Source organism: Tachysurus vachellii, chromosome 3, assembly GCF_030014155.1.
Source record: "Tachysurus vachellii isolate PV-2020 chromosome 3, HZAU_Pvac_v1, whole genome shotgun sequence".
NCBI classification, from domain to species: Eukaryota; Metazoa; Chordata; class Actinopteri; order Siluriformes; family Bagridae; genus Tachysurus; species Tachysurus vachellii.
This window is the reverse complement of record NC_083462.1, coordinates 22,736,488-22,751,361: the sequence shown is the minus strand read 5'-3', so window position 1 is coordinate 22,751,361 and position 14,874 is coordinate 22,736,488. Positions and strand designations below refer to the sequence as shown.

General features: G+C 39.5%; 1 protein-coding gene across 2 annotated transcripts in view; it reads right to left on the bottom strand.

The window, feature by feature from the left end:
• The window catches only part of fut8b (fucosyltransferase 8b (alpha (1,6) fucosyltransferase)), a 118,966-nt gene that overhangs the window by 38,541 nt on the left and 65,551 nt on the right, over nt 1–14,874 (bottom strand). For both annotated transcript variants that reach the window (XM_060864982.1, XM_060864983.1), the window contains exon 2: nt 7,185–8,835. In XM_060864982.1, the coding sequence (XP_060720965.1) occupies nt 7,185–7,396 (212 nt within the window). In that variant the 5' untranslated portion in view covers nt 7,397–8,835. The remainder of the gene's footprint in view (nt 1–7,184; nt 8,836–14,874) is intronic.

Here is a 14,874-nt window from a genome sequence, read left to right as displayed (position 1 = left end):
TCTATGTCTCTCAGCATTTCCCTGACACATGTTGTGGAAACTAACAATGTTGTCATCAGCTACAACATACGTACACATTTTTAATATTTGTTTTCCACATCGTATGCAAAAGTTTAGGAACCCCTGACAATTTCCATGATTTTCATTTATAAATATTTGGGTGTTTGGATCAGCAATTTCATTTTGATCTATCAAATAACTGAAGGACACAGTAATATTTCAGTAGTGAAATGAGGTTTATTTCATTAACAGAAAATGCACAAAACGAAATTAGACCGGTGCATAAATTTAGGCACCCTTGCCATTTTGTTGATTTGAATACCTGTAAATACTTAGCACTGATTAATTGGAACACACAATTGGTTTGGTGAGCTCAGTAAGCCTTGAACTTCATAGACAGGTGCAACCAATCATGAGAAAATTGGACAAGCCGGCTTCATTTTGGAATAAGGTGCTATGGAGTGATGAAACAAAGATGAGTTATTTGGTCATAACAATGGGTGTTATGCATGGCGGCAAAAGAACACAGCATTCCAAGAAAAACACTTGCTACCCACAGTATATTTTGGTGGAGGTTCCATCATGCTGTGGGGCTGTGTGGCCTGTGCCGGTACTGGGAATCTGATTTAAGTTGAGGGTCGCATGGATTCCACTCAATATCAGCAGATTCTTGAGAATAATGTTGAGGAATCAGTCACAAAGTTGAAGTTACGTCAGGGCTGGATATTTCAACAGGACAATGACCCAAAACGCTGCTGAAAATCTACTCAGGCATTTATGCAGTGGAACAAGTACAATGTTCTGGAATGGCCATCCCAGTCCCCAGACCTGAATATCATTGAACATCTGTGGGGTGATTTGAAGCAGGCTGTCCATGCTCGGCAACCATCAAACCTAACTGAACTGGAGATGTTTTGTAAGGAGGAATTGTCCAAAATACATCCATCCAGAATCCAGACACTCATTACAGGCTATACACTCATCTAGAGGCTGTTATTTCTGCTAAAGGAGGCTCTACTAAATATTGATGTGATTTTTCTGTTGGGGTGCCCAAATTTATGCACCTGTCTAATTTGGTTTTGATGCATATTGGGCATGTTCTGTTAATCCAATAAACCTCATTTCACTACTGAAATATTACTTTGTCCTTCAGTTATTTGATAGATCAAAATGTTTATAAATGAAAATCATGGAAATTGTCAGGGGTGACCAGTGTTTTTCCCTGTGTTGGGATAATCTTATGAACCTTATGTTTATGAACAAGCCCTTGAGGCATCTCAGAGAGCAGAAATGGGTTTTTGAAGATATAAGCATTTGTGCAGACATTTTTTCTATGAATATTTATATGTATCCTCTAGTATGCTAGAAAAATCATAGAAGAAATCTTTATGAAAAACTACAAATTCTTAAAGCCTTGAGTGTCTACATTCATATGAGCCCATTAACCACTGGTGTGTATTGTGACCTGAGAAAGTAACTCAATGCTGAACATGTGCACAAGTGGAAACTACATTTTTTTTTTGCTTCTGGTAAAAAAAAAAAAAGAGTTCATCACAATTCAGAAAAGTCCCATGATCCTTATTATCAGAAGCGTGTGGGGGTGTCAGGTTTTATAATGATTAACAGTAGCATCTCGACAGCACTGTAAACTATCTGATAATGACTGTTGTGGAAATATGATGAAGTTTACACATTAGCTTTTGTTTCATAAAGGAGAGATAAAGGTTGCCACTCAAAGGTGTCATATTCTTTAGGAACGAACAGATAATGGGTTCTAAACAGATACGAATACACTCCATCTGGTTAAAATTACAAAGTACGCATTGGGACTAGAATCCCAAAAGATGTACCAAAAAGGTCTGAGTATATTCCTAACACTGGTATAAATAAGGGTTCTCTAGGACATTTATGATATATGTGGAACTCCAGGTCATATTGTATCCTGAAGAATTAACAGAATATGTTTTTCCATACATGCAAAGACCGGTAATGTGAGGCATCCAGATGTTGTACCACCTTCAGTGAGATGAGGCCAACCTTGTGAGTTGGATTCCGCTTCATGAAGATTTTAGACATTCAAAGATTTGATCCTGAATACATGTGGTGTTTGAGGACAACCTCCAAAATTATACACAATTGTTGGACTGTATATGAATATAGAAAGGACATTATACATAATAACACACTCTGGTTTAAAACAATTTATAATCACAACCCCCAGTGTTACCCAAATGAAGATGAGGTTCCTTTTTGAGTCTGGTTCCTCTCAAGGTTTCTTCCTCTTTTATCTAAGGGTTTTTTCCTCACCACAGTTGCCTCAGTCACCTCAGTCACCTCAAACTTGTTCATTGGGGATAAATACAAACATATGTGTAATATTAATCTTGAATATTTGTATAATATTAATCTGATATCTGATAAACTTAATCTAATATAATGAACAGTACTGTAGCATTCTGGCTGCAACTTTAAACGGCACAGAAATTCACAAGTGTTATGAATATTCTGAATAGATTTTTTAGTCTTATTTCAATTTATTTTTAATGCTTTCAATTATTAGGCTACTATTATTTAAAGACTTCAGCAGAAAGGAATTGGTGTTGGGTCTGTATTCAACTCGGAAATTGTTCCATCCTGTTGGTTGCTTAATTCCACTCAACTTTAAACTGCTGTAGAAAGGACATTATATACATTGACATTATTTACTCTCCAGTGTCACTTAAAGGTGGGGTCTCCGTTGTTTGAAAGCCAATGTTGAAATTTGAAATCACCAAAACAAACACGCCCATAATCCAAATGGGTCCCACCCATGTTTTGATAGCTCCGCCACACCTACACCAGACAAGTATAACCCAAGTATAACCCAGACAAGTATTATGGCGGAACCTGCTGGGGCAGCTGTCCGAGGGTATATATTTATCAATAAATGAACTCAATGAGTAATACTATGGTAATACAAATGTGTTTTTGTAGTACTGTGTGTTGTACTGTGAAAGGTTTATCTCCGTTTCAAGTGGAAGACGTTCAGTTTTCTCCAGCGCTGGAAAGCTGATCCTATATTAAGACGGGTCCGGTTTCTTGCCTTATCGTAAGTCTTTTTTTTGCTTTCTTTCTTTGTTTTCATCCGCCATGTCAATGTTAAAACCGTTTTCTGCTAATGTCACACATGCACACTGAACACTCTCTCCGCCCATATTTACAAGACACGCCAGTTTCTGCTCATTGGCTACACGTTAGTTTTGTTTTTGTTTTGTTTGGTGGCCCAATGCAGTTTTCTGAAGCATTTCTCAAACAACTGAGATCCCACCTTTAACTGAGGATGAGGTTCTTTTCTGAGTCTGGTTCCTTTCAAGGTTTCTTCATCATATGATCTAAAGGAGGCTTTTCTTGCCACCATCGCCTCCGGCTTGCTCATTAGAGAATATATAGTTATCTTAATTTTAAACTATAAACTTAAAAAAACGTATTTTGTTTTTCTGTACTTATGTAAAGCTGCTTTGAGACTATGTGAATTGTTAAAAGCGCTAACATACAAATAAATTGAATTGAACTGAATTACTACTTTTCATTCGGAGAAAATAAAAGGCACTAAAAAAATGTCAGTGTGAAATTACAAACAGTCAAGCACAGATCTCTACTTGAGATCTAGACGTATGTAGTGCCAGATTCACAGAGCCTGATATTTTTACGTCTGTTTTAATTTTTTTTCCCTCTAAGCTTATGCCAGTTGGAACTGAAACCTGAAAACCGATACAGATATTTGGTGCAATAACCAGACAACAGACACAGACAGTGGCATCGCATTACACCTTCTATTGGACATATGTATTACTAAGGAGGATGGCGCTGGCACAAATAACACACCAGTTTGGTTTGTGCACACTTTAAAGATGTGTCTAAAATAGAGTGGTCTACCAGATTAAAAAAGCTGAACAGACACTAAACATTTTTTGCCTGGCTGAGTAGTTTTGCCTAATGAACAGATGGAAAGAAGAGAAAAAAAGACAAAAAATAAAGACCCAAGAACCATTTGGCAAGACAGTGGAATAAATGATCCAACTGTGTGTAATTGTAGATAAAGTGAAATAGATTGTATACATGCATACTTTATAGTAGAACAGAAGGGAGCCCTTCACTATACTAGGATCACAGCGTACCAGTTGTTTGTCTAAGGCTATTGCCTCATGCATAATTCTTCACTTGAGATGGAGCCAGAAAGACAGAGCAAGACAGAGAGAGCAAGAGAGAGAGAGAGAGAGAGAGAGAGAGAGAGAGAGAGAGAGAGAGAGAGAGAGAGAGAGAGAGAGAGAGAGAAACTGGTCACTATATACATTACAGTACTCTGTAATATAAAGTATAATGTACTACAGTAACGTTAGACCTCTTCCCCTATCAGCACTACTCTGCAGTGTGTGTGTGTGTGTGTGTGTGTCTGTGTGTGTGTGTGTGTGTGTACATCTGAAGAAGAAAGTGGATGGCTTAAAGATGACGGACAGCTGGCTAACAGCTTCCATTATGCCTTGTAACACCCTGATAGGTGTGTACAGACAGGCTCCTCAGTGTGTGTGTGTGTGTGTGTGTGTGTGTGTGTGTGCACACGCTCTGTTTAAATATGTAAGGGCAGTTGGAGGACAAAAATGTCTTGTTCTCAGCATAGATTCAGAGCTTAGCTTCGAAACCTAAAGCCAAGACGTTTCAATTAGTTATTGTGTGAGACGTATACTGTAGGTAACCATGCTGGTAGGTAAATGTTTAATACAATGGAACAATGAAGTCAGAGGTCTACTGCCATGGTCATGACACTATAATGTGTTTAATCCAAGTCTAATCTTAAACTCCCTCTTAGTTTATCAGTCTTTACCATGCAGTCATTACGGACATCGTTCACTTTGTACTTTTTCAAGTGCATCAAACCAGGTCAAAGGTGGATACAGTTCTAATCCTTTTAATAATAAATACAAATCAATAGACTCAGAATCAGAAACAGGCTCAAGGTCATACCCAAACAAAGTAGACTAAAGGACAAAACTTTAGTAAAGAGTTCGGGTCTATACAAATAAAAGTATATCTTTTTAGCAGCATAACAGCAAAATTCAAAAGCATATAATCACAAATGCTTTGATATAAAAAAGAGAAGAAACACCAAGATGTGTGACAAGATGATGGTGAACACCAAGTACCTCACACTGAGGAACTGGTGTTTATACAGTACTGTGCACCTGAGCACTCTCGCTGATGTTGTGTAGTTAAAACAGAAGGGCGTGTGTCATAAGAAAGCCAGCTTCGGCATGCAGCACACTAGACATTATACTGCACAATGCAGCAGGAGACATACAGACACTATATAGTCACTTATACACCATTTACACTACTGTAAATCATCCTGTTTTACACAACAACCTGAAAATTTTACGACTAGTCCCATTTGTCTTCATTTGTGGATTTGTGTTATCAGCATGCTGTTAGCACTCTGGAGCCACATAACTGATGCCACACTTTAAAATGTTAGACTATTAACATTTTTTAAAATCCTTGATAACTGAAGTATGAAATCTAAATGCATAAAACTACTCATACAAATCGATCCACATCAAAAGACATGACAGTTAAAAGCTGAGATGGTCGAAATTATATGAAATCCGAATATATGTGTATAGGTTCCTTATATGCGTTAGGTATATGTAGAACAATATCTTTGCTGAATTCCTAATTCTGATTGGTCCAATGGTGTTGATGAATTTTCTAGAATGGCAGTTCTGACGATATGGCTACAAAATTTATATTAACGTTATCAATTCTATAGTGACAATTTACCCTCGGACTTAAAAAAGTAGTGCAGTAGTGGCTCAAGTGGTTAATGCTCTGGGTTGCTGCCAAGCTGCGACTGTTGGGCTCTTAACCCTTTCTGCTCTGCAAGCAGTTAAGGTTTTGGGGATCAGGGTTCAAGCCTCAGCACTGCCAAGCTGCCACTGTACAACAGGGGCGCTGTATCTTACCTGACCCTGTGCTTCGACCCCAAACTCCAAAGTTGCGATAAGTGAAGAAAGAATTTCACTGTGCTGTAATGTGACAAAATAATACAATGTGTAAATGTTGATGCACTAATGTTTTCTATGAGGAAGGAGTCTCTGTCAGGGCTTTCAAACAGTCAGAGGTAAATCTGTAGCTTTTAGTCTTCCAGCAGAGTAAATACAGAATGTAAAAACCGTGTTCAGTAGATTACCGGTAATACGACATGCTGTTTATAGTGTTTGATTGAATTAGGTAGGTTCTAACAGGAAATAACTAGTTCCACAACATTAAACGTAGAAACCAATAAAATATACAATTCATTCATGTAAATAAAAATTGTAAGCAACATTAAATTGTTTTTGGACGTGTTGTTACTGGGAAATAAAAAATGTTTCACTGTGCTTTATTACTTTCTGAATATGAGGATTTTAGTGGAATTTTGTCTTCAGCTAAAGGTTCAGGTTTAAAAATCAATACAAATTAATTATGGATTTATTTTTGCAATTACAAAAACTTGTAGCGGGTACGAATATAAAATAACACTAGAAAGGACAAAATCGACGTAAGAGTTACAAGGTACTGTAACGCCGACTCCACTGTCCAAACACACATGCACACACACACACACACACACACACACACACACACACACACACACACACACACACACAGGCCACATTAATCTCAATAAGATCTGAAATCTGCATTTTCCTTTTAAAACCTTGTTCGTCTACTCCAGCATTTTCAAAAGTGTTCCAAAAATGTTTGTTTGCACTGAAATGTATGTCTGAAAACACAGACACACACAGGCTACATCCACATTAATCTGGGTAGATCAAAAAAAAGCATTTTCTTATTAAAAAAACATTTTTTGTCCACACAAACGTTTTCAAATAAAAAAAAAAAAAATTCCTTTACCACAATAAAAAGTCTAAATGTCTTGCATCACTATAGCGCATATGCCTGAATTGGATAGAAGCACAACAACATCATCCAAAATCTTGTTTGGTTTGAATGGGTCACATGACTGTGTCACATGACTAAAAGTACATCAGTGTTTTTGTATATCTCTGTTTTGTCAGTGTGTATAGATGGCCAAGTCCTAGTGAAATAACAACTGATGCACACACACACACACATACACACACACACACACACACACACATTCTTACCTTAGGGCCTGTGCCATGCGCCGCAGCTCATGGTTCTGCTGTTTAAGACGCTCAAGCTTGGTGAGGATGTTGGCGAGCTCTCTGCGTGTGTGTGTCGTTTCGTGTGTGTGTTGGCTCTCACGCACCAGGTGGCCACCCATAAAGAAGAGCAGCATCGCCCAGGCCAACAGCACCAATGCCACCCAGCGCCAGGACGTTGTCCACAAACGCATGTTGTCCCTTGTCCACGTCCACTTTAATCACAACACTAAGACATAATGGAGTAGCCAGGGATGGGAGGGTTTTTTGCTATTAGGTTGTCCATCCACGTCCACTCTGATCAGCAAGGGGACATTGCACAGAGACGAGGTAGACTGCGAAGGGACAAGTTTGCTTTCGGAGCAAGTTTTTCTGTTATCTTGCCTGTTTGTCTGTTCCCGTGCAATTCAATCACAGTGGGGATGGAAGCAAAGATGAAGACAGTATGAGAAAGTAAAGTGTTGGTTTTGTTGCCATTTGTTCATTGGTTCATTTGTCCAAATTTGTCGACTTTATTAGCATGTGGACATCATGGAAGCAATAAATAAAGAAGTTAGAAATGAGAAACCTCTATTGGGCAGCCATTTTTTCTCATTAGGTGTTGATTTTGGTTGATTTGTGCTGAAGGAGCATTGTTTTTTGTCCTCGTCCGTGTTAATGCGTACATCACAGAGAAAATAAAGTAGGCTTGGGACGAGTCATGCTGCTAATTTTCTGTTTTTTTTTTTTTTGCCTCTAATTTCATCACCATGGGGGCAATCTCAAGAGTTAACAGCTGTGAAGCAGGATGGTATTTTTTATAATTTTTTTTTGTTATCTGCTCTTTTTCTTTTTAGCAAAATTGTGATATCATGGAGAGAAAGCTGATTAGGGACAAATCATGCTTCAACTTACATATGTTTTATTGTTATTATTAGTAGTAGTAGCAGTAGTAGTAGTTGTTTCGCTTAGTGTTTTCAGGCGACCTATAGCCAATGATTTGCTTGATCTTATTTATTCAATATGGGATCATCATAAAGGAAGAAGGATGTCATTGGTTGTCCAATATTTTAGATAATGACCTGAAGGACCTAATTCATGTTGTTTTGTGCTGCTGTTTTTTTTTTTTATTTATTTGTGAGTCACTATATCTTTGTTTTTTTTTTTTAGACTCAGCTGTCCCAGTTTCCTGCTTGTCTGCCCTCCTCTGATACGATCGTCTCGGCAGGAGACACCATGACGCCACTTAGAAGGAAATAAAGCAGATTAGGGGAGAGGAAGTGTTAGATTTTGCTGATTCGTCTTTATTTGATATTGGATTGTCCTTCCATGTGCACTTTAATCAGCATGGTATGAGACACTAGAACATCAAAGGCAAGTCAGGAACGATGCTGTGACATGCTGCTTTTTTGTTGTTTGGTCCAGCAGATTTGTGTTGAGAGATTATTGCTGTCTTGTTGTTCATTAAATGGCTAAAGTAGATCAGAGCACCTGGTGTGGAGATTGAGATGGAGATGGAGATTGTCTGCTTTTAAAGAGAGCTGTCTCAGTCTCAGATTCTTCCCTGCTTCCCTTCTTCTCAGCTCACTTGCACACTTTGGTTCTGATCCGTGTCTCCCGAATGGAGAGATGCTGAATCGTTGAGTCAGAATTCCTGTCCAAACACAGAGTGAGACAAATGTGCTATTAATGAATAAGTACAATAACATGCACTAAATACAAGTTCACTGAAATATCACCTTGCACCATGTGTCTGTCTTTCATTCTCCCGTTTTTAGCATCTGTATCTGCTTTTTCATCACCCTTTGGTTGATAATTTCCCTCAGTTCTACCAACCTTCCACCAATTCGGCGATTCTGCTACCAGAGAAAACAAAACACTGGACAGTTTGTTTGCAAATTTAAGAAATAGATACACGACAGTGTAAGATCGGACCACAATCTGATTCTATTAACATCTGAATATGTTCCTGTCATTCAGAGGCAAAATGTGAAAACGACAATGATGAGGAGGTGGACACAGGAAGTTACTGAAGCACTGCAAGATTGTTTAGAATACATGAGCTCGAACACACTATGCAAGTCACATGGGGAGGAAATTAACAATCTGCAAGAGTTCATGACAGACTTCATTACCTTCATTAATAATAACAATCTACCAATCATCACTGCACAGTGTTTCCCCAGTAACAAGCCAGATCACCAGTGACCTGAAGAAGAAGAAAGGAGCCTTCTGAGGTGTTTGCAAAGCAAATTAAGACTGAGGCAAAAAAAAAAAAAAGTTAATATGACTACAGATGGAAGTGGAGATGAAGCTTCAGTATACTGTAGGAAACGTGGACTTGTGTGAGGCAGATCACTGACTTCAAGATGGGCCATCAACAAGCCTGGTCAGGGCTAATGAGCGGAATTGTTTTTCAAGAGATTCAGCTCAGTTCCAGCAGCTGTTCCACCCTCATTAAACCCTCCAGATTGGACGACAAATGGTGACCTACTATGGTGAGACAGTCTACAAGAAGGGCATGCACAGACTCTACTTCCTGAGGAAACTCTGTGCCTGTGCCTGCAAGTACAAGACTCTTTGCTGTAATCAGTTGGGGAAGCAGAATCAGAGCCAAGAAGCTGAATAAGCTAATCAGGAAAGCTGGCTCTGTTCTAGGCTCCAAACTGGTCACCCTAGAGGTGGTGGTTGGAAGGCAGATGGTTGATAAATTGAGAGGATCATGGACAATAGTAAACACTCCCATCATGCCAAGCTGGCCAAACAGCTGAGCTACTTCAATAGTAGACTACAGCAGCTTCACTGTAACAGGGAAAGAAAGAAGAAATCATTCTTGTGCACTGATATCTGACTCTAAAACAGTCAACAGTGAGCTTGCGGAGCTGGATCTATGTGGACATTGAAGATAATGGACATTATTGATTTTTGCTTACCTAACTATAACTTTATTCACGACTTTACTTAGGATTACTGTATATTTACTGTATATTTACTGTATATACTTACACAGACACACAATACACACACACACACACTCTCTTCCACAACTGCTAACCGCACATGTCTACCGAACAGTTTTAAACGAGCCAACCTGTAAGATATAAGTAAAGTTAACCTGTGTGTAAAATATAGTCTGCAAAGAACCTGGAGATTTATTCCTTAGTATATTTTTATTTAATTCTTTTTCTGTGGTTAATTGTACACTTGTAAGTTGTTAAGCCTCCCTGTTGTTCTTGTGTTGTGGCTGTTTTAACACCAAATTTACTCCTGGGGAATAATAAAGTCTCTCTCTCTCTCTCTCTCTCTCTCTCTCTCTCTCTCTCTCCTTTTTTTTCTGCTTTGCTCTCTTTCTCTTATACCACTCTGTACTTTTCTTCCTTCAATCCTACCCACTTCACTGATTCATCTCTCTCTCTCTCTCTCTCTCTCTCTCTCTCTCTCTCTCTCACACACACACACACACTGTCAGGACAGTGCGAGTTCATGCTGACTCATATTGTGTCTCAGTGGAACGAGCTGTCAGTCCACACACAGCGTCTCTACCTCACTGTTGTCTCAGCACATAGATGGAGATGTGCGTGTACACACACACACACACACACACACACACACACACACACACACACACACACACACTTACTTCCAATGCCATGGTCCTAAGGTGTCAAATTTATGAGAAATTACCTTTAGTAATTTACCATTAAATTACTGCTTATTTGCTACAGTTGCTATTGTTGTTATTAATGTATTTTTCCTCTTCTTATTAATATTATCTTCTTATCTTCTTCTTATATGTATTATTATTATAATAATTATTACTATTATTATTATTAAATTAAAGATAAAAGAAAATGAAAGAAGAGAGAGAGAGAGAGAGAGAGAGAGAGAGAGAGAGAGAGAGAGCGAGAGAGAGAGAGAGAGAGAGAGAGAGAGAGAGAGAGAGAGAGAGAGAGAGAGAGAGAGAGAGAGAGAGAGAGATGCTTATTAAGCCAAAAATTCAAACTGAACTTCTGATGCTGTGTCACTGTTGTCTTTCACATAAATAATGTTACACGGCACTGTACTGAAATGAAGCAGCACATTTAGATGAGGAGAAACTGAAAAACACCCAGCGAGCACATGAAACAGAGCAAATGAGAGAGAGGGGGGTAGTAAAAGAGAAAAGAGGGAGGAAATCAGAATGAGATACAGACAGAAAGAGAGATGGCCTGCTTTGATCTGCTGTGATTGGATGTTAATGAGCCATCACTTTTCATTAGAATCCAGAGAGAAAGATGGTGAGACTGAAGCTTCCCAGATAATGAGATGAGAAGAGTCTCTTCAAAAAAGAAAAAAAAACAAGAGATGGTGGAGATAAAGGAGTTGAGGGAGGGGGCAGAGAAGGGAAAGAGGACTTCAGTAAAACTATCTCTGTTTCCTTTCCTGCATAGATCATATTCAGTTTGTCTGCTACTGGTTACAGCTCCCCAACTTACAGCTTCACATCTACATGAACATCAGTCATTCAGTGCACACACACACACACACACACACACTCACACACACACACAAACACACACACACACACACACAGTCACTCACACACACACACACACACACACTCACTCACACACACACACACACACACACACACACACACACACACACACACACACTCACACACACACACTCACTCACACACACACACACACACACACTCACACACACACACACACACACACACACACACACACACTCACACACACACACACAAACACACACACTCACTCACACACACACTCACACACACACACACTCACACACACACTCACACACAAACACACACACTCACAAACACACACACACAAACACACACACACTCACACACAAACACACACAAACACACACTCACACACACACACACACTCACGCACACGTGCACACACACACGCACGCACGCACACACACACAAACACGCACGCACACACACTCACACACAGGCACACACACACCAACACGCACACTCACACACACACACACACAAACACACTCACACACACTCACACACAAACACACACACACACACACACTCACACACGCACACACACATATATGTGTGTGTGCGTGTGTGTGTGAGAGAGGTTTGGTTGAGCCTTTTATTTTGCACAATTGTGTACTTTGGTAACATTACAAATAAATCATATAGTACTAAGTACGGAAACTGTAGCTGTGTCTGAATATCCCTTTTACACCGTAGATCAAAAGCAGTATGCCTGAGGAGAAGCATGTCTGGATTCTCAGGATTAGCAATGCTGTAGGTGAGAAATACTCAGATCACTGACTGACTGCTTCTGCCAGGACTCTGCAGTATGGAAGAAATGGTATTGAGCTATCCTATAAGGCAACAGGACAGGCATGGTTTAACAGAACTTGTTTAACAAGAAACAAGAAAAAGTTGCACAGCAGTGGTAATGCTGTGCATTGTGAGTAATCTGACATCATAGATCACATGACAAAGGTATCTTGGTGGATGTAGTTTGTCCGGATTGTGCTCATACTCATACCTCACACGTATATATACCGAGCAGTTTGTATTCTATCAACAGCCGAGCTGTAGGTACCGAATCATATGCAGTGGTCTGATCTCTGACGCATGCTATGATTTGTGAATGCAACACACCACACACATTGTCAAGACAGTGGCTGTGATATTAGGTGTGTTCATGAAACTTATTAAGTCTGATAACAGAGCTGCAATTCATAATCTGTTTATTCCTGTATATCATCATCTTATCACTGCAATTACTTCCAAGAGGAAAAAAGATCTCCTTAGACACGTATCGTAACAGCAGAGTTGGTGTCATTTTTAAATCATTGTGTATGTGTGTGTGTTTGTGTGTGTGTGTGTGTGTGTGACCAGAAGCTGTGTACAGTACTTAGCAATGACAGAGTGTGCTAGTATGTGTGTACACTTTTGAAGAGCTGGAGAAGTGGAGCATTAGGTTTAGAATAGAGAGCAGTAAACACCTGCTGTGGAGCAATACTCCATAGCCATAAACCTCCTAGAAAATACGAACAAGCGATGGCTCACTGTACACACCTGCGCTTTCCCTACCATCAGCACTCGCTGCATCTCTCTCCACCACAGGCTGGAAGGATTACTGTACTCCTGAGCGACTCTCACTTTCATCCCCACCGTTCGTCAGTTTTGCGATGTGACAGATGGCGAGGGACCTTGAGGCTCTTAAGGCTTGTGTGTTTTGCCAAAGCAGTTGCATTGAGGTGTGTTTTCTAGCTCTGGACCAAGCTGCCTTGTTGTTATGCAGATTGCTAGGCAGTTTACGCTATCCTGTATGTTATAGATGTCTTTCGATGGAAAGGTCATTATTGAGTTGTAGAGATCTGGCATATGCACTGTGCTGCAACTATGAGGAAGGTCCATAGCTAAATAGAGAGAATTATAGTGCAGAATGTGCACACTCCTGAGATAAAGCCTTCCTGTTTCAAAAGTTTGATGCTGTCTGAGTTTGTTTATTTTGCAGACATTTAGGGGGGTATCATTGGTTCACTGAACCGGAGTTTCATAAAAGTTTTAATGAACACGAACAAGTCAAACCATCAGACTCATGAGGTTAGAAGCAAATACAGAAAATAACAAAAATCTCAAACACTGACGAAGGCTATGCTGATGACACTCAACTCATCTTCTCCTTCCCGTTAGCCAACTGTATCATATTTAAAGCAATGCCAAAAAAGGACCAGCACCATCTTACCTCAAAGCTCTTATGAGTTACAGTATGAGTCCCAGCATCGCACCCTGCTCCCTCAGATCCTCTAGAACTGCTCGACTGGTCCCACCATCTCTCAGGGTACAAGAAAGCTATGCATCAAGACTCTTGTCTGTTCTGGCACCAAAGTGGTGAAAAGAACTTCCCCTAAATGTCCGAACAGATGACTCACTGTCTGTCTTCAAACAACAGGTGAAGACCTACTGTACCTCTTCCTGAAATACTTAAACTAGCACTTTATTAAAAAAAAAAAATGTTGGTTTGGAAGGAAAGACAGAGCTTTAGACTGATGGTAAGTCTGTGACCTAGTCAACTAGTAATGATGTGTTTATTGATAGGAACTTCAAAGCACTTCTGTAGGCCACTATGTAAAAGGGTGTCTGCCAAATGCCGTGAATGTAAATGTGAATGTAAATAAAAACAGGCAGAAAGAACAAATTCAAACCTTCAGGCAAACTCATGTTAAAACAGGCAAAGAACAACAGGGCTGAACAGGAAAGTCTGAGCTGGGCAGGATTAAGATGGAGAAAACTGAGAAAGTGGAATAAAAAACAGAAAAATAACAGCAAGAAACAAACGGCATAGTAACCTGGCAGGTCTAAGGAAAATAGCGTAACCATTAGAAGGAGAAACCGAAAACGTATAAAGTGTGAAAATTGAAAACAAAGGCAGGCGACCGTGAACGTAGTGTCCGTGTTTGTTGGCTGTCTGTTATGTTGTCTGACGTGACGCTGAGATATAAATTCACAAATGGAGGTGAATCGCTTGTGTTGTGATTAGTTAACAGTCTCATCTTTAGATTACAGTGCTGTAGGTAAAATGAACTAGCTGGCAATCAACTAGCTGCAAAAACCTTTCCCATGGTCATGTTGTAATTTTCTACTTCATACTGTATAGTTTTATAAACTATAAACTATTAGGAACTG